At 38.1% G+C, this 26,098-nt stretch overlaps 1 protein-coding gene across 4 annotated transcripts in view; it reads right to left on the reverse strand.

The window, feature by feature from the left end:
• The window catches only part of HOOK3 (hook microtubule tethering protein 3), a 128,656-nt gene that overhangs the window by 43,186 nt on the left and 59,372 nt on the right, over positions 1-26,098 (reverse strand). For all 4 annotated transcript variants that reach the window (XR_010939477.1, XM_067721445.1, XM_067721446.1 and 1 more), the window contains exons 12-17: positions 22,397-22,507; positions 21,551-21,638; positions 15,285-15,354; positions 11,831-11,971; positions 7,395-7,482; positions 2,694-2,728 (exon numbers count right to left, since the gene is read on the reverse strand). Coding sequence is in view for 3 of the 4 variants with exons in the window: in XM_067721445.1 (XP_067577546.1) it covers positions 2,694-2,728; positions 7,395-7,482; positions 11,831-11,971; positions 15,285-15,354; positions 21,551-21,638; positions 22,397-22,507 (533 nt within the window). In the remaining variant the exon portion in view is untranslated. The remainder of the gene's footprint in view (positions 1-2,693; positions 2,729-7,394; positions 7,483-11,830; positions 11,972-15,284; positions 15,355-21,550; positions 21,639-22,396; positions 22,508-26,098) is intronic.

Below are 26,098 nucleotides of genomic sequence, written 5' to 3' on the forward strand. Positions count from 1 at the left end.
GACTTGCTCTCCTGCTAATAACAAGTAGGAAGCTGGGCAAACTATGTAAAACAACTGTTTCAGAAGGTGGACAGTAAGCAGTACAAGATTCTGATCCTCAGAGAAAGAAAACCAGAGTGGGAACCCCTATGATCTCTCTGGCTTTCTGTCTGCAGTCAGGAGGAGATCACAGGAAGGGTGTGCCCATCCCCCTGAGCTGAGGACAAAGAGGTTAGAACGTGGGGAGGCAGATGCGGCTAGAATTTTTGGAGCACAGAGTAAGAGATGAAAGAGCTATGTAAGAAAAGATCACCATAAATTGGCATATGGGTGCGCTTAAGTGTTTGGATTAATGCTAAATTGCATGTTTCTAGGAATGGACACCACGAGGTTTGTCAAGGGACAACTACAGAAGAATGAAAAATTACTGGGGCTCTGAGAGGGAAGAATCCCAAAAGTCCACACATTTGAGTTCCAACTAGTCAGAGTTGTGTTCTCACTGAAACTGAGACATTTGGTAGGGACCTCGAAGTACAGAGCTTTTCAGCTGGGGACAATTTTGCCCTCTTGGGGCTGTCTAGAGATAATTTTGATTGTCACAACTTAGGAGGGTGTTACTGGCTTCTAGTGGGGAGAGGAAAGAGATACTGCTGAATATCCTACAATGCACACAACCACCGCCTACAACAACAACAAAAAGTCATCAGAGGGAAATGAATAATAACTAAATAAACTACCTTATAGTCACTTTTTAAAAATAAATGTTTGAAACTGACCAAAAAACCCCAAAACCCCAATGTTCTTTCACACTTTCTTCTAAATGTCTCCTGGTAAACATGGACCACAGCATCTCTGGGAATCTAGGGTATACATAGAAACGTAGAATCAATGGGTCACAGAATATATGCATGTTGCAGTTTACTGAATAAACTGATGTATATCCCTACCAGCAGTGGATGAGAGTTACCAGCACTCAACATCTCTGGCAATACTTAGTATGTCTGATTCTTAAATTTTACCAATTTGTTGTGTGTAAAATAGTCTTGTTGTAGTGTTAAATCTGCACTGTCATTCATCTTTTGAGATGTCTGTGGGCTCTGTGGTAGGCTGAACTGTGTCTCTGAAAAAGATATGGTGAGGTCCTAAACCCCAGAACCTGTGAATGTGACACTATCTGGAAATAAGGTCTTTGCAGATGTACTTAGTTAAGATGAGGTCATACTGGATCAGGGTGGGCCCTAATCCAATTACTGGTGTCCTTATAAGAAGGCCACGTGAAGATGGAGAGAGAGGTTGCATCTATACACCAAGGAATACCAAGGGTTGCTGGCAGCCACCAGAAGCTAGTAGAGGGGTACATGGAACAGATTCTCCATTAGAACTTCTAGAAAGAACCAATCCTGCTGATACCCTGATTTCAGACTTCTAGCCTCAAGAACTGTTAGAGAATAAATTTCTGTTGTTTTTAGCCTTGCAGTTTGTGGTAATTTGTTATGGCAACCACAGGAAACTAATACAGGCCTCATCTTCACTAATAAATTCTTTTTGATGAAGATTTTTACCATGTAAATGAACACAGAACAATGGTTAGACAGTAGTTTTATGAAACCACAGGTATTCTATTATCTGCAATTAAGGGATGGGAAATGAAAAAAGGACAGAATTCAACACTAAATTCTCACTGCAGGTAACCTCACAGTGGCTGGAAGGTGATAGGTGCTGTTCTAGTATTTTAAGAACCTGCCCAGTGATAGACTTGCCCTAGGAGCGTCTCACTTTCCCATATAAGAAAGGAAAGAAAGAAAGAAAGAAAGGAGGAAAGAGAAAGAAAGAAATTAGGATAGCACGCAGCAAACTGCCAGACTATGGCCACTATGGTACCCAGGATGACTGTTTACCACAGTCTAACCCTGTAACGCTCCACCAGGCTGGCAATCCATGGGCACCCACACTCAATGTCTGCAAGGACAGAGTTTTGCCAGAAAGTGATAGGAAGGGTTACAGCAGTTACTGGGTGCAAGAAAAATTACAAAACACTCCTAACATTGTCAACCTCAGATATGGAAGAAGGTTTCTTCTTCATGAGAAAACAACTGTAATATTTAAAAATTTAATCTTTTAGATCAAAAAGTCATGTTCAGGTATGTTTGCAATTCAAGGAAATGTTTGAAAAGCTGCTACTGATAAGCTTAATAATACTTTAAAACACTTACATAAAAAGGAAGCTTCAGCTGGCCAGACTCTAGAGCTGGAAAATTCAGCCCATGGCCCGTTCCTGCATAGAAAGCTTGGTTGGGACAGTCACAGCTCTGGTTTACATACTGCCTGTGGCCGCTCTCGAACCTCAGAGCTAAGTGGTTGTGACACAGACCACTGTCTGCAAAGCCTAAAGCAACTGCTCTCTGTTCCTTATAGAAAACATTTCTGACTGCTGATCCAGAGGGTCCCACACTCCTAACTGGGATCATTAAATACTATCGTGAAGACATAAAACCCTGGAATCTCACTTGAGAAAACAGTTCTAACACAGTAATTGTTTTGATTTGAGGACCTGGGGTGAAGATGACCCTTTAGATACTATTAATGTCTCCTATAATCTTCTATACCTTCAGGGCTACCCATGCCACTGCCTAGATACTCTGTAACCACCAACACAAAACACTGATGTTTCACTGGACAATGTAACAATGAGCCTCAATAGCTTTTATACTTACAGATGTTCTTCAAGCTTCTTTTTTAGAAGAACTGACTGAAAATGGAAAATAAAAAAATAGTTTATTACTTAACATTTTAACTAATAAGCTAATTTTAAAAAATTAAGAATATAGTAGTAAATAACTGAGTGAGCCCTCAGTAAGTTCTCTGGTCAAAGAGCTGAAAATACACAATGTACCCAAGTTTATTTCTCTTTGATAAGGGAGACAGCAGCCTATAAGTGATAAAAACGATCAGTATAAAATACCCATAAACTGTATGTCTGAATTCTCTATTTATAGTCAGGGAAATGAATAAAAAAGCCACTTATGTACAGACCTAATATTCCTGGATGCAATAGGCAAGTAGAACTCTAATAATAATAGACGGTCCCTAAGACACTTTTTATCTGCTATATTTTCCTTGCATCATGGGATCAACTTCCGTAAACACTTACTGAATTAATCAGAAGTTTCTGATATGCACAGGTTGCAAACAGTTTATGTGACAGGATAGGAACGTGAAAGATGGGATATGCACAGCATTTAATATGCTGGAGAATGCAGCTTTGACTGGGTATTTAAAAAAAGAGTCTCCTGAGAAGCAGGAGATCAGAACTGACCTAAGATAAACAAAGAATAACGGCATTCCATACAGGACCACCAGGTTTCATAATTAAACTCAACGCTTGTAGGGTACACATTACTAATGAATTCTGTGAAACAGTTCACGTTGAGATAAATAGTTACATAATTAATTCAGCCAAACCCAAATAATACAGACTTAGGAAACAAACTGTCCCATCAGTCAAGAGCAGCACGGAGGGGAACATACCCGTCACACCGGGCTCTTCCATTTTCAGTCCCCTGACTTGATAGTGATTACTGTCATCGCTTATTCGAGCCCATTCTGACACAGCTCTGGAATATTCAAATGCACTTTTTTGCTGAGTATGTCAACTACAGCTAGGTTAGTGGACCACAATGTCCTCTACCACTGCTTCCCCCAAACATAGAGAAAGATGATAACCCTGTTGACTTTTTATTTTTTAATAAATTTATTTATTTATTTTTGGCTGCATTGGGTCTTCGTTGCTGCATGCGGGCTTCTCACTGTGGTGGTTTCTCTTGTTGCGGAGCATGGGCTCTAGGTGTGTGGGCTTCAGTAGCTGTGGCTCGCGGGCTCTAGAGCGCAGGCTCAGTAGCTGTGGCGCACGGGCTTAGTTGCTCCGCGGCCTGTGGGATCTTCCCGGACCAGGGCTTGAACCCGTGTCCCCTGCATTGGCAGGTGGACTCTCAACCACTGTGCCACCAGGGAAGTCTCAACCCCGTTGAATTCTGATTACTGCTCATTCCTTCTCCAGTACAGAGGGTAAAATGAAAATACTTTAAAAAACACCTTAGCTTTAATTGTGCATTTCTGTCTTGATTAGGCTCTAAGCAAAATTAATTTTTAAATCTGAGATAATATATAATAAAATGATTATGTAATGAGCAGTTAATATGCCAGGCACTCACTCAAGTTTATCATGTGCACTGTCTCATGTCAACCTCACAACCGTGAGTGATACCAGCCCCATCTCATGGCTGAGGGAGGTGAGGCTGGGGAGACATTCAGGGGCTTTCCAGAGGCAGATCCCAAATTAAAACCCAGGCCTGCCAGACCCCGGAGTCTATGCACAGTCTTCACCTCCACTGAAGCCTCTCCAGTGGAAGACTGTTACTCATAAAATGTGGCATCAGGAGGCCAGACTGTGACAGCAAGCTAGCTTCAAAATACTTGATAAAAACAAACTAGTTATAACAATGGGGGTAGGAGCGGGATGGGAAAAAAAAGGAGCAGAGTTCCTTTTAGCCTGACTGGTTAGGTTTTTGATATCCTTTAAGTATCTTAATTGTAAAGGGCATAAACCTATAAGTAATATTGGTATATTCCTTTTGCACAAAACTCCTGTTAATTTAAAATTTCAACCACATCAACTATGATGGCAGATAATGTATAAATCAAAAAACTCTTCAATATATAGAAATGAATAGGAAGCCATACTTACAATAGCCTTGAGCAGAAACCATGCCAAGAGACAGAGAGGACATATTAGTATGAAGCAAACACAGCAGCCAATAGAAGGAACGATTTAGTAATTCATGAACAGAAGTAAAAGACACGCATTTTTTTTCAAAAATGTACATTTTTCTTTCTTCTATGGTCTCCTCATCCTGTCTTGTTCTCTGGAGTTTTATACACTGTGGCTAGCTCAAATTATCCATATGCCTGGATATAACAATGCTTTTCTGCTTCCATGCTAAAAATAAATGACATAAAAATAATAATAAAAATGTGCAAATCACGCTACTCTGACTTAAGGTCACATGAAAGGACTGTGCTTTTGATAACAGAAATGGGCAGAAATTACGTTGTTCTTTAGAGAGGATCAATTCCATTTGGCAGGCTGCTCTGTGCATTACATATTCCTGAGAAGCAACACTGTAGGTTGGGTGAAAAGAGAGGCGACAACAACATTGAACACCTGCCGTGGGAAGAACCACACGTCGTGGGTCACACTTTTCTCCACATTATGCTGAGCCCGCCTTCAGAATGAGGCAAGTTTCTATCTGAATCTTTACAGAGAAAACAGCTCTGAGAGAATTTTCAAGAATTTAGAGCAACACATCTCAGCATCTGAGCAGTCAAATAAATTGACTAATTTATGCCAATAGCACTTCTAGGCCTGGGAACTCATTTCTGAAATATGGCCTCTTAAAGCAATGACACACAGCATATTTAATTAGATTTGATAGCCACAGTGATATCTAATCAGGTTATGTAAAAAACTGTTTTACAGAATAAATACCTTTCTGTATGTTTAAATATAAGTAAGAACAGCAAGTATAATGGTTATTAGAGTCTAACACTAAGGTTGAGTGGATACTGATGTTTCGCCATTTTTACTTCCTAGGATCTGCACACCCCTCCCCTCTCTACCATAACAAACCAACAGAAAGTCTCCTCAAAGTTTTCGAGACCAAAACGAAGTCTACATTTACCTCAGTTTAAGGGACCTAGTGATTTCACTGAACTAAGAAATGTTACCCGCTTTGGTTCACTGCTAAGACCCTCTTAGTTTTACTAGTATTTTCATACACGAATGGTGGTTTTGCTTGTGATTTAGCATTCTGGATAAAGGCATGCTTGAAAGTAAACCATGGTATTTCAAACTAGTTCTATTTTAATAAGGGGATGATGTGGTTTAAATGTTGGTGAGAATTTTAGGAACTGGGGATCAATGTGGGGATCTAAGAAGAACTACCACCACATCAGAGGATAAATTACAGCCCATCATCTCAGAGAGCACGCTGCCAACATAAGCCAGATAGGTGCATAAGAAACTCATAAAATTAGGTCACCAGTGAGCTTTTTATACCTCACACTCTCAGGTTTTAAGTAATATGCTGTTTTGTTTTTACACCCTCTTACGTTACTAAGGCTGGACGGAACTAGATGTGTCTACAGTTTTGACGCTGAGTGCCCCAAATGACTCTAACAATGAAAACAACCAAATAGGTTTATACTCAAAAGCCAGAGTTACTCCGGCAAAAGGAAAAAAGTTATCAACTGACTGAAGCAAAGATTAAACTTCAGTTGTTATCCCCTCTTCACACTGGTTTTGAGCCCTTTTACAGGAGCAGCTCTAGTGTATACAGCTCATTAAATGTAAGGGATTTGCAAAACATGATTGATTTACGCCTGCATCAGAGCCTGACTACTATGAGCTGCCCCAGCTCACTGTGTGGGGCGGTGAGCATGGCGAGGTGGGGAGGACCCTGTTCCCGCCTCGGCACACTTACTCTTTTCTAGGTGAGCGCCCGCCAAGCAGGCAGGGCTAGGGCAGAGGGGCAGAGTGCTAAGCGAATATTAAAATAGGGCAGTGAGCTTATATTTGAGAGAGAGAGAGAGAGAGCGTGCGCACAAGCAGGGGCAGGGGAGTGTGTGTGTGTGTGTGTGTGTGTGTGTGTGTGTGTGTGACAATGTGCGTGTGAGTGTGTGTGTGTATCTGTGTGGCGGGAGGGGCAGGGGGAGAAAGCGGGATTCATAAACCTAGAGATGGTAGCATTTTAGAAATGGCATTATTTTCTTTTTCTTTTTGCGGTACGCGGGCCTCTCACTGTTGTGGGCTCTCCCGTTGCAGAGCACAGGCTCCGGACGCACAGGCTCAGCGGCCATGGCTCACAGGCCCAGCCGCTCTGCGGCATGTGGGATCTTCCCGGACTGGGGCATGAACCTGTGTCCCCTGCATCGGCAGGCGGACTCTCAACCACTGTGCCACCAGGGAAGCCCGGCATTATTTTCTTAAAATCAATTTTACAACAAACATTGCTACTTGAACATGCTAAGTTTCTATCAGCATTTTTTTTTTTTTTGACCAGAGGGAAAAACCTATACTCTGAATACTGAGGTGAGCACATGTAAAACATAAAACCCCAATTAATTCTTCAGCTGATAACTACAAGTAAACTTCTAATTCCCAGCAGGATGAATCTGAAAGAGACAATAAAGTACTGTCTGGTCCTTTTTATAAGGAATGTTAGTAAAAGGAAAACACTGTTTCTTTTCTATAACCACTATAATTACAATTATTTTGATACAGACCATCAAATAAAAGTTATAGCTTTTCTTAACATTATGAAACTGTTGGACCATCACTGGTACATATTAAGACTTACATCTTCTGCCTTTGAGCCTTGATCCTGTAAAGATTTTTGCAATTCTTCAACTTGTGACTGTACTTCTAGAAGTCTTTGATTCACCAGCCTAGAAATCAAAGGTACATTAATTTTCCAAGTTCTGACTAAACTTATGCCTTTTGCCTTAGGTTTTCACATTGGTTCGAGAAACAGTATAATGAGAAAAACAAAGTCTCATGTTATAGTCGTAGTAGCTCACTTTTCTGGTTGTTTTTTGTATTGCTTAAAATGTCTAAAATGATATCCAATGCAGTGTTTTGGTGGACACATTTTGTTGAGCTGGTATATTTATACACATATATTTATCTGAAATTCACTTCACTATAGGTTTGTTCAAACTGAGTGTCAGGCACCACACTCAGCATAGTGCTAGCAGACCCTTGCACTCGAATTTAGTGGGGAGACAAAATGTAAAGAAATAAAATACGAGCTAAATACTTCAACACAGCACACAGAGGTACACACAGGAGTGACGGCTGCTCAGAGAAGCTAGGACTGCACCTAACTGCGTGGAGGAGCTGGGCTTCACTTGAATGGAGACCAGACAGTAAATAAAACGCTTATGTGGTTAAGGGTGGAAAGGGGATTCAAGACCGAGAATTCAGCATGTCCAAAGCACACAGAAAGGGAGCGGGTACGAAGAGCTCAGGAACTGTATGGCTGAAGACCAAGTTATGAGGCGAAGGAAGGCTGGAGATGAAACCAGAGGAGAAAAGGAGAGGCTGGGACACCCCTCTGAGAAATGCAAACGTATTTTTATTTATCCTATAATCGGGCCTAAAATTTTGTTGGGATGGGAATAGCCCAGCCAGCCTTTAAAAATGCTGATTCTGGAGCTCAATCCCCATAAATTCTCTAGAACATTAGGATGCAACATTCAGGGGACCAGTAGGTCTTGGACGATGTGGAAGGATCAGACAGTGTTTCAGAAAGATCACGCTGGTGTGAAAGTGGAGGAGACCGTCTGGGAAGCCCCACCGGGGCCGGCACAGTGATCACGCCTCCCCCTAAAACAGAAGGGGGCAGAGGCGGGGTGCACGGAAAATGCAAAGGAATACAAGGAGCAAAAAGTAACTCAGGAGTCCGGTCTGAGCTACCAAGGACCATTTACTGAGAAAGGGAATACAGGAGGAGCAGGCTGAGAAAGAGGCACAAAGGACTTCATTTGGTATTTGTCGAAAATGAAGTGATGAGAGATGCCTGTCGAACAGCTGGACACCTGCACCTGAAGGCCAGCGGGAGGGCTAAGCCGACCCTCCAGACCCAAGAGCCGTTCGGCAATGACTGAAGCCACGAGCATGAGTAACAGTGGCCAGAAAGAACGTGAACCAGCTCGGAGGAGGAACAAGAGGGGCCACGGCAGACCACCAAGCAAAGGGCTGAAAGAGGAGCCTCGCCCTGGACAGCAATCCAAGGACTGGGAGAGGCACAAGCGAGGGCTGTTCCTGAAACTGAGAACAAGTCTGCGGAAGGGGAAACGATCCACAATGAAAACAGTAAAGAGGCGAGGAGAGATAAAGTCCTAACTGCTCCCACTGGACTGGCTAGTGAGTACTTGAGTAAAAGCCAGATTGCTCCCAATTAAGGACAAAACAGGGCAATGAATATTTAGAATCCAAATAGCCAAGAAGTTCAGTAAGAAATTTTTTTTACTCAACAAGTGACAAGAAATTCTTACTGTAAACCTCTAGGTTCTATAATTTAGTGAGAATCACAGTAAAAAGGCAATAAATCTATAATAATAACTGATGTTTTTCACACAAAGGAATCTGTTTTTTCACTCAGTGAAAGAATTATCTGAAAACTCATATTCAATATGGAACAGAGGTACATAAGTACGTTGCTGACTGTAAATTTGTTTAATTTTCTCAGGAAGCAATATGAAAAATATATCAAACTATAAGGCTATTTCAACTATCCATCTTAGACATTTTTGAAATTAATCAGTCAAAAAATATTGTTACTAGGTGGAGGCCATCATAAATGTCATAAAACATAGTCTAACATATCGATTAAGGCATGGAGCATACATGTACACACACATGTATGAACCTATAAAAATATATCTAAATATATACAAAAATATTTCAACTACAAAATAAATGAGGATTATAATGCTGACCTCATGGGGTTGTTTAGAAAACTAAGTAAGATAATATATAAAGGGTGTGCACATAGCAGGTACTCTATAAATGCCTCTACTTTCTTTCTCCCCCTTCAAGGGTTTAGTTAATCAACATTTTAATCCAAGTCTAATTACATATAGTTGTCAAGGGGGTGTAGGGAGAGGGTGAGCTTGAGATCACAACCTACTCTGAGAGGGAAGGGAAGGAGATCACGCGTGCTTCCAGAGAGCTCCCCAAGCCGTTCCAGTACGGCTCCTCTCTCGACCCTTCATGCCTCTCCTTACATTGCTTGAGTTCAACAGGTGTTACAGATTTTAACAAATACCAACTTGTTGGGAAAACTAACTGGAAAGGACTTTGGAGGTTTACTACAAACCTCTCCTTCTAAGGTGACATATGGTGGTGAGCAAATAGTATTTAAGGTCGTACAGTTATGAGACTAAGTAGAACTGAAACTCTGCTTTCTTGGTGCTAACCCAGTGCTGTCAAAGAGTAAGAGGTTAAGGTACAGACCAGGTAATGTAAACACTTACTAAACTCAGTAAGAACAAACTTATGATAACTCACTTAAGAGTAAAGCATCCTGTGAGGAGAAGACAGGGAAAAAAACGTTTTATAAATGTGGCAGAAGATAAACTGGCAAGAAAGAGGTTAAGTAGAGGCTTTGGAGTCTGGTAGCCTGGGTCTCAGCCCAAATTCCTACATGTGTAAAACTTTAATAAAGTAAGACCGCATGTTTAAAACACTTAGCACAATGTTTGGAACAACGCTGGAACATGTTTGGAACAGCAGTTTAATAAATGTTAGCTGCTCGTATTACTAGTATTACTGTTACAGATCATAATACCCACAGATGGCTATAATCTAAAGGTAAGTTATCATCAGTGTTGTAATTTAATAAACAAACACAGCTGTGAATAACAGGGATTTAGGAGGTAACCAGTCATCTACATGCACGAGTCCTCTACGAATGACAGCTAGCTGTTCTATTTTGAAGGAGAAAGAGTAATAGCTGTAAGGTCTGTGACAAACAAGGCAAAGTGTTACAGAAAACGTTGTAGGTGTTGATTCACTGATAAGAAATTAGTGTTGGGAGAAGGCTCTCCCCACTAAGATGCTAAAAGACAGTGGAGGCCAAGGATGAAGGGGGTAACTCAAGGTGCCCTCACCATGGGCTCTGCATGACTGCCTGCTGTTTTCTACAATTCCCATTCCTCCTCCTTCTCTTTTTCCACTTTTTCTAAGTATTTTAAAAAAGTATTCATTATCTATGCTCCTAAGAAATGATATAAAAATGTCTCCTTACATTTATGCTTAATTATGCTCTAATAATCACCCTGGTATTTACAGTGTGCTGATTCTCCCTCAGCAGCTTTAAAAATTAAAGTTACAGGAAGAAGGGTAGGATATGTAAAACTATCGTAACAATTTTGACTCTCAAGACTGACTCACACCTGGGAAATGCCAAATCAATCAGGCAGAATAAGCAAAGAATCTGTAATATCACAAAAACTGTGAAACTATTTATAAAATTGTCAAATCCCTCACAAATCACAGAATATCACAGCTCTAAGAAAAAGAAAAGACATCATAGGTCTGGTATTTAAGAAACATTTCCAAAAAGGAAAAGAATGAGAGGATTGTCACAATAAAACATAAAAGTAGCCCTTGCCAGCACAAGCTACTGGTTTAAAAGTAGTTTGGACAAACTGCCTACTGCAACACTCTTAAAACTTACAAGCAGAAAAGTGATGTTTTGTTAAATTTGCAGATTCTAAATTCTCAAAATAATTGAATTGTTCATAAAATGGATGACTTCCTATCAGAGTCACAAGAAATAACAGATTAAAAAAAAAAAAGCCCTATCGATTGAATCATGATGGATCCTACTGTTTTCCTCATACCAGTCAATTCTTTGAAACATTAGCTTGTAAAAACAGGGTAAACTCTACTAATATAAGCATGACTATGAAGTAAAATTGTCTCGAAAGACTGTGAATAAATCGTGACTTTTTTTAATCCTCTAGTTTTAATTAGTGATTAAAAAGGGAAAGTGGTAGGACTTTGGTATCATTTTGCCAGAAGACAAGAGCTAAAGACGGGAATGCTATTACAGAGAGACTATACTTTTGGGCAAATTTGCCCGTAAGTGGAAAAAAGTACTCTTGAAATGAAATGGAATAACACACTTTCACTTTTCAAACCACAACTCAAACCTTTGTTTAAGGGAATCAAAATCAAGGTAAATAGAGAAAACCGGTGTCTAAGCTGCTGCCACATGCCTCCTACCTGTTCTCTGTCTCCAGTTCATTCTTGCGTAGGCTGGCATCATCTAGAAGGCTCTGCAATAAGGCGATTTTTTCATTGTCTGAACCCTCTTGGTTAATTTTTAACATCTTATTCTCATGCTGAAGACGAATAAGTTTCTCCCTGAGAGCAGAAGAAAAACAGATTAACGTAGTTATCAAAATCCAGCTATGCACTGTTATAGATTTAATACATAGAACAGAAATGAAAAACAAAGTACCTGGAAAAAATTTAGCTCCTGTTGTAACTGGCTGAGACATTACATTTCAGGTCTTAAGCACTTTCTTTTTAGAATGGACAATCTGAAGATAACAGAATCCCCATACAGCATGACTTGTAATGAATGAGGTTTCAAAATCCTATTTCCTTTCTGATTTAAGCATTTAAGCTGTGAATGATTTAAGCACTTAAGCTGTGAATGCACCTATGGTATTTGTTCTTTGATTCTCGTCAACAAAACATCATCTCTAATGCTATGCTCTTACATTACCAATAATTTGGTGGCAAGATGTAACATTCAACGAAGAATGCCTTCAAGACATGCAGTCCATCCATTCCTGTAGATACGGTAAACCTGTAGTCTTGTAACAAGACAGATTATCAGAGCCAGGTTACTGGACTGCATTGTTTTGGGCTCTTTGCGTGATGCCAAATGCTTACACTGAGGGATGCTAAAAGCAACAGCCACACAAAAATTGCCACTGTGAATACTGCAGGGATGATATAATTGAACATTAATTCACATGACAATATCATTGAAGATATACGTCTTGAAGATAGAATTCGTCCTTTATGTTAGAGAGGGTCATCTCTAGAGGGCCGCATGAAGAAGATATTACTATCCATACCAGATGCTATGAAAAACTGTGCTTCTCATGGAAAAAGAAAAAAAAGCGAATATCAAACACAAAAAAAACATTCTGCTCTTATTTTGTAAACACTGTAAACCTTATAAAATACTTTAACTTTTTCTATTGAAAAGATGAGAGTCAAATCTGTAACCCAACTCAAGCAGTTACACAGAACTTGATATATTTTGTAAACTGAAAAAAATGACTTCATCATATTTGTCAATTACAAAGTAAAACAAGCTCATTGCAGGGTGAAAAAAAGATAAATGAGAAGAAAATACAAACCCTCCATAACCCTGCAGTGCAAAATAATTACTGTTGAAATACAGCCTTCTAACTTTATGCATACGTACAAACATGCAAACACTTGTAAAAATGAATCTCACAGTACCTGTTACACTGGTATCTGCTATTTACACTTAACTTTTCACAATCTTTTCATAGCATTAAATTTTATACTTTAATATTTTAAATGACATGTTAAAGTATATAGACGATCATTATTTAATTCATGCCCAATTATTGGGCATTTAGATTATTACCAATTTTGAACTTCAACATGTTATTAATGATTAGCTTTATAAATATCCTTTTGTGTATATCCTTGGGTATTTCCTCAGAATTAATTCTCAGACAAGTAATTTTTCTGTCAAAAGATAGGCACATTTTTTAGACAACATACACATTCTGCCAAACTGCTCAAAAGAAAAGTTGTACAACCACAAGAAAAAAAATTTTTTGGTAATTATGTGTGGTTATGTATATTAACTAGACTTAATACGGTAATCATTTCACAATATACACACATAGCAAATCATTATGTTGTATACCTAAAGTTGTTACACAGTTATATGTCAATTATATCTCACTTGAAAAAGATTGTATCACTTTAATCTTTTACTCCTAGTTTATGAGGTTTCCAATTTCTCCACACCCTTAACATCAGTGAAAATCATCACTTTTAACAGATTTTTGCAAACTGGAAGAGCAAATTTCATTATGCATCAAGAATACTGACCCATTGTCTATATATACATTGAGAAATTTCATCTTTGTACTATTTCATTTTCTTGATAGCTCTTCTAGACATATTCTAGACACAGAGAATTTTTATTTATTTATTTATTTTTTTGCGGTACGCGGGCCTCTCATTGTTGTGGCCTCTCCCATTGTGGAGCACAGGCTCCGGACGCGCAGGCTCAGCGGCCATGGCTCATGGGCCCAGCCGCTCCACGGCATGTGGGATCTTCCCGGACCGGGGCACGAACCCGTGTCCCCTGCATCGGCAGGCGGACTCTCAACCACTGCGCCACCAGGGAAGCCCCACAGAGAATATTTTAATTTGTATTGAGTAATACTCAATAAAAACCATTTTATTTGTTGAATTTTTATCATTGTTCTTTTGTCTCAGAACTTAAAAATCTAACTGCATTACCTATAAGCTTCCTTAAAATTTGTTTTTTGGACATAACCATTTATTTATAAATATTCATAAAAATAAGTGTATTTATTCATTCAACAAACTTTATTGGTCCAATAATAAAGTACCATGTCAGATGGCAGAAAAGTAAAAGGTATACAAGATGCTTCCAGAATTGGTGTTCCATTATACACCTTTTGTCTGTCCTTCTTAAACAAATGCCAACAACAAAAACCTTTGTCTTCATTTATTCAATAAGTATTTCAATGCCTATTGCAACTTTCACAGTTTATAAAACTTTTACACAACCATTATTTTAGTTAATACCTCCAACGATGTTATGAAGGATCAAGGCTAGTGTCAATTTAAAAAGGGGGCAAATTAGCCCGAAAAAGGTAAAAGCAATATTCAGGATTACTCATTCACCTTCTGATGGACAGCTGGTGCCTCCCTATCAATTTTTCATTCTTAAACATAAAGCCAGGCATATATTGAAATAAATGGAATATTTTAAATGCTATGATTAAATACAAATGTAAGGTACTACTGAGGGAAGAGTAGTAGAGATGAGGAGATGCTTCCTCCTGTCTGTACATTCTGTCTTTCCCAGACCATTCCCTGTACTGGAGTAATAAATCTTAGAGACTAATTTTTTTTTTTTTTTTCTGTATGTGGGCCTCTCACTGTTGTGGCTCCAGATGCACAGGCCCAGCGGCCATGGCTCATGGGCCCAGCCGCTCCACGGCATGTGGGATCCTCCCGGACCAGGGCACGAACCCGTGTCCCCTGCATCGGCAGGCGGACTCTCAACCACTGCGCCACCAGGGAAGCCTGGGACTAATTATTTTGCAGGCTGATGGCTAAGCATAACCTTTGTCTTTGGGCCACGTGGTTTCACTGCTAAATGTCTGCTGAGGATGCCCAAGCACAGATATATTAGTTTACTGAGTATATGTGAGACACTGTCCTCCCAAAGAGAGAAATCAAGTCTCTGTGGGGACAGCTGAAGAAAGCCCCTAATATCCTAAATCATGGACATCTAACCTCGAGTTCACGTTGAAAGTGTTAGCGATAAAGAAAAGGAACTGGTCCTCTATACCACAGAGTAGTACGTTTTCTCCAAGAATATTGTGCAGTGTGGCTGTGACCTTCACCATCTCCTTACCTGATTTCAGGTGTGATGATCTCTGCTGCCAGACTATCTGAAGATTCCTGACTTCCCAGAGGCATTAACCCTGTAAACAAACAATCATGGGTGCAAGGTTAAGAGAGGGCACAGCTACCTCCTTTAGTTCCTATATGAACTCCTACTTTGAGCATTAATTTTAACAGCTAAAATCTTTAATTCAAGTAAAAAACCATGTCACACTTGCCTTACATGATTGCCTTACAACATTATTATTATATCATTTTAACACTTTTTAAGGGTACAACTGAGTGGCACTAAGTCCCATGTTGGCGCTAAGGCACTATGTTGTGGAACCATCACTACTATCTATTCCCAAACTCTTTCATCACTCAAAACGTAAATTCTGGAACCATTAAGCAGTAACTCCCCATTACTTTCTCCCTCAGCTCCTTGTAACTTTAATCCCAATTTCTGTCTGTCTAAATGAATTTGCCCATCCTAGACGCCTCACACCAATATTAGTCCTTTTGTGTCTGGCTCACTTCACCTAACATAATGTTTTCAATAGTCATCTATGTTGCACCATTTATCACAACTTCTTTATATGGCCAAATAATATCCCATTATACATACATATCACATTTTCTTTATCCATGTATCTGTCTATGGACACATGGGTTGTTCCCACCTTTTGGCTATTGTGAATAATGCTGCTATGAACATTGGTATACCAGGATGTGGTTGAGTCCTTGCTTTGATTCTTTTGTATATACACTTCGGAATGGAATTTCTGGATCATATGGTAACTTTTTAAAGAACCACCAAACTCTTCCGCAGTGGCTGACCCATTTTACGTTCCCACCAGCAAGGCAGGAGGGCTCCGACTTCTCCACACCCTCACCAACACTTGTCACTTTCCTTTCTTTCTTTTTTTATAGTAGCCATCCTAATGGGTGTGAAGTGGTATCTCACTGTGGTTTTGCTTTGCATTTCTCTAATGACTAATGATGTTGAGCACTGTTTCATGTGCTTACTGGACATTTGTATATCTTCTTTGGAGAAATGTCTATTCAAGTCCTTTGCTTGTCTGTGAACTGCAAAGGACTTTTGCAGTTTCTTTTTGTTGTTGAATTGTAGAAGTTCTTTATACACTCTTGACATCAATCATCTATCAGATAAATGATTTGCAGGTATTTTCTCCCATCTTGTGGGTTGCCTTTTCACTATGTTGATAAGTGTTCTTTGAAACACAAAAGTTTTTAATTTTGTTGAAGTCCAATTTACCCATTATTTTTGTTGCCTGTGCTTTTGGTATCAATTCCAAGGAATCACTGCCAAATCCAACATCATGATGATTTTCCTCTATGTTTTTTTAAAATTTTATAGCTTTAGCTCTTACATTCAGGTCTCTGATCCATTTTGAGTTCCTTTTTTGTATATGGTGTAAGGGTCCAACTTCATGCTTTTGGATGTGGACATACAGCTTTCCCAGCACAATCTGTTTGAAAGACTTTCCTTTCCCCCACTAAGTGGTCTTGACACTCTCGTTGAAAATCAATTTATTGCATATGTGAGGGTTTATTTCTAGGCTCTCTATTCTACTCCATTGGTCTATATATCTGTCCTTATACCTACACATACTGTTTTGATTACTCTAACTTTATACTAAGTTTTGAAATCAGGAAGTATGAGTGCTCAAGCTATTTTTTTTTTTCTTTTTCAAGATTGTTTTGGCTATTCAGGATCCCTTGAGATTCCATATAAATTTTAGTCTGGGTTTTTCTATTTCTGCAAAAAATGCTGTTGGTATTTTGATAAGGACTGCACTGAATCTGTAGGGTTTTTTTTAATATAAATTTATTTATGTTATTTATTTTTGGCTGCGTTGGGTCTTCATTGCTGCGCTCAGGCTTTCTCTAGTTGCAGTGAGCGGGGGCTACTCTTGGTTGCGGTGCGCGGGCTTCTCATTTCGGTAGCTTTTCTTGTTGCAGAGCATGGGCTCTAGATGCACAGGCTTCAGTAGTTGTGGCTCACAGGCTCTAGAGCACAGGCTCAGTAGTTGTGGCTCACGGGCTTACTTGCTCCACGGAACATGGGATCTTCCCAGACCAGGGCTCGAACCCGTGTCCCCTGCATTGGCAGGCGGATTCTTAACCACTGTGCCACCAGGGAAGCCGCCTGTAGATTGTTTTTGGTAGTACTGTCATCTTAACAATATTAAGCCTTAAATGAACATGTGATATCTTCCCATTTAGGTTTTCTTTAATTTCTTTCAGCAGTGCTTTGTAGTTTTCAAGGTACAAGTGTCTCCCTGGTTAGATTTATTCCCAAGTATTTTATTCTTTTTAATCCTATTGTAAATGGAATTGTTTTCTTAATTTACTTTTCATATTGTTCATTGTTAGTGTATAGAAACGTAACTCATTTTTGTGGGTTGATTTTATATCCTGTAAATTTGCTGAATTCATTTTATTAGTTCTCAGAGCTTTGTGTGTGTGTGTGTGTGTGTGTGTGTGTGTGTGTGTAATTTTTAAAGGGTTTCAACATATAAGATCACGTCATCTGCAAACAGAGATGATTTTAGTACTTCCTTTACAATTTAGATTTTTTTTTCTTTGTCTAATTGCTCTGGCTAGAAGATCCTATACTACATTGAACAGAAGTATAGAAGTGCTGGTCGCAGGCATCATTGTCTTATTCCTGATCTTAGAGGAAAAGCTTTCGGTCTTTCACCACTGTGTATGAAGTTAGCTGTGGGTTTTTCATATGGCCTTTATCAAGTTGTAGAAGTTTCCTTTCTAGTTCTCCTCCTAGTTTATTGAGTTTTTTTATGATGAAAGGGTGTTGGATTTTGTCAGTTGCCTTTTCTGCATCAGTTGAGATGATCATGTGGTTTTTTTCCCCTTCATTCTATTAATGTGGTATATACTACACTGATCTCTATGTCTTTCCATATGTGAGTTTCATGCTGTTCAATTACAGTAGTTTTATAGTAACTTTTGAAATCAGAATGTGTAAGTTCTCCAACTTTTTATTTTTTAAGATTATTGTTTTGGTTATATAGTGGCTCCTTCGTTTTTTTATATAAATTGTACAATCAGCTTGTCAATTTCTACAAAAAAGTCTGCTGAGAATTTGATTGGGATTGCATTGAATCTTTAGACCAATAAGAAGAGAACTGTAGTCTTAACTACAGTGCTTTTTCCAACATCTGAATGTGGAATGTCTTTACATTTATTTAGATCTTTAATTTATCTTAGTAATGATTCATAGTTTTCAGTGTAGAAATCTTGCATTCCTTTGTTAAACCTATCTCTAAGCAGTTTATTCTTTATCATACTATTATAATTTCATTTTCAGATTGTATACTAGTACTACATAGAAATATAATTGGTATTTGTATACTGACCTTGTATATTGAGACCTTGCTGAACTCATTTATCAGATCTATGATTTTTTACATCCTCTTTTTCTTTCTGGATGCCCTTTATTTCTTTTTCTTGCCTGACTGCACTGGCTAGAACCTCCATGTTGAATAGAAGTGGCAAGACTGAACAGCCTTGCCTTGTTCCTGATCTTAGGGAAAAGCATTTAGTCTTTCATCATTAAGTATGAGGTCAGCTGTAGGGTTTTCACAGACGTCCTTTACTAGGCTGTAGAAGTTTCCTTCTATTCCTAGATTGCTAAGAGTGTTTATCATGACATTTACAAAACAGAAACAGACTCACAGACTTAGAGAACGAACTTATGGTTAACAAAGGGGAGAGTGGGGGGCGGTGATAAATTAGGAGTTTGGGATTGGCAGATGCAAGCTACTGTGTATAAAACAGATAAACAACAAGGTCCTGCTGTATAGCACAGGGAAGTACATTCAATATCTTGTAATAAACCACAATGGAAAAGAATACAAAAGAGAATGTACATAAATGTATAAATGAATCACTTTGCTGACCACCAGAAACTAACACAACATTGTAAATTAACCATACTTCAATTAAAAAAAAATTTTGAAAAAAGAATGTTTATCATGTATGGTGCCACCTACTTTTTCAACTTAATGATATAACATACCCAGCCCTCCACGGCAGGCATATATAAGATATACTTCATTCTTTTTAATGGCTCTAAAGTATACAGTTGAATGAGAATGCCATTCCTGTACTGCTGAACTTTTATGTTGGTTCTAAATTTCACTATTATAAATGATGTTTTAGTTCATAGGGTAAATTTTCAGAGCAAAAATGCTAGCTCAAGGATATATACATGAGGGACTCCCCTGGTGGCACAGTGGTTAAGACTCTGTGCTCCCAATGCAGGGGGCCCGGGTTTGATCCCTGGCCAAGGAACTAGATCCCACATGCATGCCACAACTAAGAGTTTGCATGCCACAATTAAGGAGCCTGCCTGCTGCCACTAAGACCTGGTGCAACCAAATAAATAAATATTAAAAGAAAAAAAGGATATATACATGAATAAGGTTTAAAGGTAATAAAGAAACACGTGAAAGCTTACATAAGATGGCCTCCCTTTTCTTGATGATACAGGACCTAAGAATTAAAGCATTAAGGTTCAAGGCTAGAGTCTCAAAATTTTGGGAAAACTCATGTAGAATTGACTAGAGATACATGAAAGGACTACCAAGCAGCAACAAGGATCCAATTATGATCAGAAATCATTTGTCTTTTGGTGAGGACAGTCAAGAAAGATGTATAATTTTCTCAAAAGCAAAAATAAACAAGTGGAACTACCTCAAACTAAAAAGCTTCTGCACAGCACAGGAAACCATGAAAAAAATGAAAAGGCAACTTACCAAATGGAAGAAAATATTTGCAAGTCAGTTATCTGATCGGGGTTAATATCCAAAATATATAAAGAACTCATATATCTCAATAGCAAAAAAACCCAAACAATCCAATTAAAAATGGGCAAAGGATCTGAATAGACATTTTCCCAAAGAAGACATACAAATAGCCAACAGGTACATGAAAAAGGCTCAATATCACTAATCACCAGGGAAATACAAATCAAAACCACAATGAGCTATCACCTCACACTTGTTAGAACAGCTATTATTAAAGAGACCAGAAATAACAAGTGTTGGTGAGTATGTGGAGAAAAGGGAGCCCTTGCGCCCAGCTGATGAGAACGTAAATCGGTGCAGCCGCTATGGAGAAGAGAGCTGGGGTGTGGGGGTGGGCTAAATGGGTGAAGGGGGTCAAAAGGTCCGAACTTCCAGGTATAAAATAAGTAAGTCACGTGGATGTAATGTATAGCATGGTGTACATAATAATACAGTATTGTATATTTGAAAGTCACTAAGAGAGTAGATCTTAAAAGTTATCACAAGAAAAAAATGTTTTTCAACTATGTATGGGGACAGATGTTAGCTAACTAGACTTACTATAGTGACCATTTTGCAATACATACAAATATCGAATCATATTGTACATGTGAAACTAAGAGTATAATATTATATGTCAATTATACCTCAGTAAACAAGAAAGAAAAGGAAAAAACCAGAAAGATACATAATTTTTTTTAGCTGGCCTTGGTAATCTGGAGTACAGAATAAAACTAATTAGGGCTTGAAATAAGTCAAGAGGATAAGGAAAGACAGTGGTGATGAGAACACAGTTGAAATGGCTGGTATGCAGGCTGGGTGAGCTGGAAAAGGTGGTGATCAGTAGACGATCAGCAGAGACTACAGAGGGGGCTGAAGGTGGATGGAGCAGATGAGCAGGTTTGGTAGAAGCAGTGAGGAGGGGAAAAGGAGGCTTTTGTTGGAGTGGGAGTGAACAGAGGGTGAAGCTCTGTAAGTCAGCAACCAGGTCCTGCATCCCTCGAGTGGTAGAAGGTAAACCCTCAGCTAAGTGCTGCTCCTTTCCTGTGAGAAGGAGAAGGTTTCTACTTTGGATGTTAAGTCCCTTAGTGAATTGATACCCACCTCACATCTCAGCCGAGAAAAATCACTGATGTATAAAGTCTGATACACCTCTAAAGAGGTCACTAAAAACTTTTCAGGTGTATTATTAACAGAGATGATTTAACAAATGTTTATGCTTTTGATTTCATAAAACCCAAACATTTAAATTTAATTAAAATTAAAAAGTAGGCAAGTAAATCCAGTCCCGTAACTACAGTCATAAAATCTGGGTAACAGTTCAAAATCTGTATCAATCTCATGGCCTCTTTACCAAATTCAAGTTCTCGTCTTTGGCGCAATCATCTTAAAATGAATCTAATATTTTTCCTGATACTATCAGAAATAAGTAACCTTGCTTGGGCTACTGAAATGTTGCTACCTTGAGTTGTGAGTTGCCCTTCTTGAGCCTGAACACAACGAAGCTCTTCGATGGTTTCCTTCAGAGAATCCCTTTCTGTTCTTAACCTCTGGAGGGACATTAAGAATGAGGAAAGTTAGCTTCAAGCTTTACGAGTTTACTCATCAGTGGTCTTTGCCTTACCTAATAGAATGATAAACAGTGGTGAACATGGACATGTTACACTTTTTGACCTTCTACAGAAAGATCACAAAAGGAAACGATTACACGATTTTTTTCCCGTTTAACAATATTGAGTATCTACTACGAGCAAGGCAGGATCCTATCAGTTAATCATAAGAAACAAAACCACCTACTCCATCTTTAACAATGAGTACCTTATTATGTAAATAACTTTCTTTTCATGAAACATAAAAGATCAAACAACACAAGTCATGACAAAGTAAAAGTATTTTAAAAAGCTTCAAAATATGCTGAAATATTCATAAATCATATATATTCATAAATCAGGACAAAGTAAAAATATTTTAAAAAGCTTCAAAATATCCTGAACAACAAAAAGAATTGTGTCTTCATATAGAAAACAGAAAAGCTACATAAATTTCTAGAAATTCACAAGTAAGACAAAGGAAAAGAAGCAACAGTGGTAGAAAAGTTAAATATATTAAAAAGAAATTAGAATAGCAATCTTTTATTTTAGATCTATTTCTGAAACACAAATGTAAATCTTTTATAATTAAAAAAAAGATCTCAAATTTTCAAATTTATAAATAGAAGCAGAAATTAATGTAGGCAAAACATGAATTAAATATCATTTTCTTAACCTCAGCACTGCTCAAAACCAAAATACCTAATATATATACTCACATCCTTTTCTTTTTGAAGACTGTCAACTTTTTCTTTTAGCCGCTTATATTCAAAATCTAATTTATCTGCTTTCTTCGATTCTTCAGATAATCTATTTTGCAGTTCTACTACCTGTATAGAAAGGTACCATTAATTTTTATAATTTGAAACATTAGAAATTATTATTATTTTCTACAGATCTATGAAAAGTCTCTACAGATCTATGAAAAGTCTCTCTACAGATCTATGAAAAGTCTACAGATCTACGAAAAGTCTCTCCCCAAAAAATACTCAAAAAAATACACATGATACGGGAGCCTAACCCAATGGAGAGAACCAGGTACAAAAATCTGCCCAGATTCTATGGGTTCTAAAACCAGATCATCCAGAGGAACAAATGTTCAAAACTATGAAAACCTACAGGACTTCCACTTCCTGTAACACAGGAAACTGCAGTCTGGGAACCCTTTTAGCATGAAGCAAAAGAAATGCTAGGGGAAAAGAATACAACTGCCTCGCTAGGCTTATAACAAAGTAAGGGAAATCCTCAGGGGTTAAAAGTGGAGCAGGAAGTTTGTGAGGATGCTATGGGCAGTGTGAGATGCCACCTGGCAATACCAGGAACCCAGGCCTTTAAAACTATCGGGAGACAGGCTGCTGTTAAACTACCTCGGACTCTAATAAAAGGTGGTGAGTCAGTAAACAGGTAGGTTAGGAAAAAAAAATCCATCAGCTGGCAAAATCAATAAGGAAACCTGCCCATCTTAAAGTGAGTGTTCTGGGCTTTAAAAAGTGTAACTTGAAAATGTGTAACCACAGCCTGCAAATGCATGGATTTATGCTTGAATTTTTACCACATGCCTTGTCTGGCAAATCCTAAGGCAGGCAATTAATTTAAAGTCGTCCTGATTGGTAATGCTGTGGAAAATCTGGCATAAGAAAAACATACATTGTCTGGAGAAACACAACCTCAACCAGGTCCCCAGTATTCCCAAAGGTAAAGATGAGCCAAATGACAGAGCAAAATCTAAAATTACAAAAGTCTTAAAGAAATAATACACTATGAACAACAGTCAGCAGAAAAACATTAACAGCACTAACAACAATAAAATAGTAGAATAAGACCTCTAAGGATTTCAAATTGGAGTTACCAGACATAAAATACTAGGTTTGATACTTTTAAATAAAGAAATCTAAATTATAAAAGGAATAAAAGACCACCAATATGATCAAGCAGGTTTGAAAGAGCACCCAAAGAGAAACTGCAGAAAGAAAAATATTATACTGAAAAATAAAATATATTAAGCTCCAGATCAGAAACAGATAGAGAATTAGTGTATTACACTACAATAATTGTAAGTGCAGATTTCTTTTTTATTTATTCTGTTTGTAATTCACTGTTAATACTAAATCTGATGTCCTTCATCAATTCTGAAAAATATTCAGCCATTCTTTCCTTCAAATAATGTCCTACAATTCTTTCCATTCTTTCCTCTGGAACTCTAATTAAATCATTTCTTATTTTAATTTTATACCCTTTAATCACATTTATAGTTTCTTTGGGCTACATTTATTTTTGGTAATTTCTCAGTCCAACTTTGTTATATGTTGAAAATTTTCATAATGAAATGTTGGGAAAAAATGTATTCACCAAAAAAAACTTGCCAGACATTCATGGTGTACAGGGTTGCTCTACTAAAACTTCTCTAATTTATTATATTAAGCTAGTACAATTTTTTTTTTTTTTTTTTTGCGGTACGCGGGCCTCTCACTGTTGTGGCCTCTTCCATTGCGAAACACAGGCTCTGGACGCGCAGGCTCAGCAGCCATGGCTCATGGGCCCAGCCGCTCTGCGGCATGTGGGCTCTTCCCAGACCAGGGCACGAACCCGTGTCCCCTGCATCGGTAGGTGGACTCTCAACCACTGCGCCACCAGGGAAGCCCGTAAGCTAGTACAATTTTGATGCCAAAATCAGAAGACAAGGAAAGCACGAGATAGAAAACTTTAAGTAGACAAATCATAGAGGCAAAATATTCCAAGTAAAATGAACAAAGCAAATTTAACTATGTGAAACCACAAATAAATCTGCTATGACTAAACTAAGTTTATCTCAGGAATGCAAGGATGCTTTAAACATAGAAATCCATTAATATAATTCATCAGATTAATAGAAAGAAGCAGCAGCATAGGAGTCTCTCAATAGGTGTAGCTGATTAAATTCAACATCCATTTAAGATAAACACCTGTGCAAATTAGGAATACAATGAAATTTTGTTATCCTGATGAAAGGTGGCTACAAAACCTATAGCAATCCTTACAATATACTGGTAAAACATTTAAAGCACTGTGTATGAAATCAACAAGAAATGGTTGCCTATTATTATTGCTTCTATTAAAGGCTGTACTAAAGGTCAGCCATGTTGATTAAGAAGAAAAAAAGGGTATGCCATAGAAAGAAACAAAATGGCTTTTATTTGTACAAAATATGACTTCTGCCAAAAGAACTAATAGACATTATTAGAAATAATATGGGTGGGCTTCCCTGGTGGCGCAGTGGTTGAGAGTCCGCCTGCCGATGCAGAGGACACAGGTTCGTGCCCCGGTCCGGGAAGATCCCACATGCCGCGGAGCGGCTGCACCCGTGAGCCATGGCTGCTGAGCCTGCGCGTCCGGAGCCTGTGCTCCACAACGGGAGAGGCCACAACAGTGAGAGGCCTTCGTACCGCAAAAAAAAAAAAAAAAAACAGAAATAATATGGGAATTTGGCAAGATTGTAAAATCAACATATAAAAACCAATTTAATCACATAAATGAGCAACACATTGAAAATGGTATCTTTTCTTTTTCTAACTGCATTTACAAAAGCAACCAGATACATAAAGTACTAAGAGTAACTATAATATAATATGTGCATGATATTTATAAGAAAATTATAAAACTTAATTGAAAGACACTGAAGATCTAAATAAATGGAAAGATACTATATTCATTGATAGGAACATTTACTGTCATAAAGATGTCAATTCTTCCTAAACTGATCAACAGATTCAATGTAATTCCAATTTCCAAAGATTTGGGGTTTAAAGGGAACGGAAAGGTCCAAGAATAGACAAACAATTTTGAAAAAGAACAGGGTGCGGGTATCTGTACTACCCAAATATCAAAATTACTAAAGATCTATAGATGATAAGAGAGTGTTTTGGTGTTAGAGTAGACAAACAGACCAATGAAACAGAAGAGATCGCCATAAACAAACCCACATATAACATGGTAACTTTAGATATATGATAAGATAGAATTGTAGGGCACCGCAGAAGAGACTGATTATTAAATAAAAGCTGCTAGGTTGACTGGTTGTCCACAAAGACGAAAAATATCAAATGGATCCCTACCTCACACCCTATATGAAAATCAATTTCTTGTGGATTAAAGACCTAAATGTACAAAACAAACTTTAAACCTCTGTAAAGAAAACAGAGATTAGTGTTACATCTTTATATAGGAAATGACTTCTTAACTGAGACATAAAAAGCACAAATCATACACCTGAAATTAACAAAACACTGTAAATCAACTATACTCCAATAAAATTTTTTTATAAAAAGCACAAATCATAAAGAAAAAGGTATTTAAAGTTCATCATGTTAAAATTATCAATCTCAATAAAAGTAAAAGGACAGGTCACAGACTGCTAGGAAATAAAGGCAACATGTGACAAAAGA

The sequence above is a fragment of the Pseudorca crassidens genome, chromosome 21 (genome assembly GCF_039906515.1).
Source record: "Pseudorca crassidens isolate mPseCra1 chromosome 21, mPseCra1.hap1, whole genome shotgun sequence".
NCBI classification, from domain to species: Eukaryota; Metazoa; Chordata; class Mammalia; order Artiodactyla; family Delphinidae; genus Pseudorca; species Pseudorca crassidens.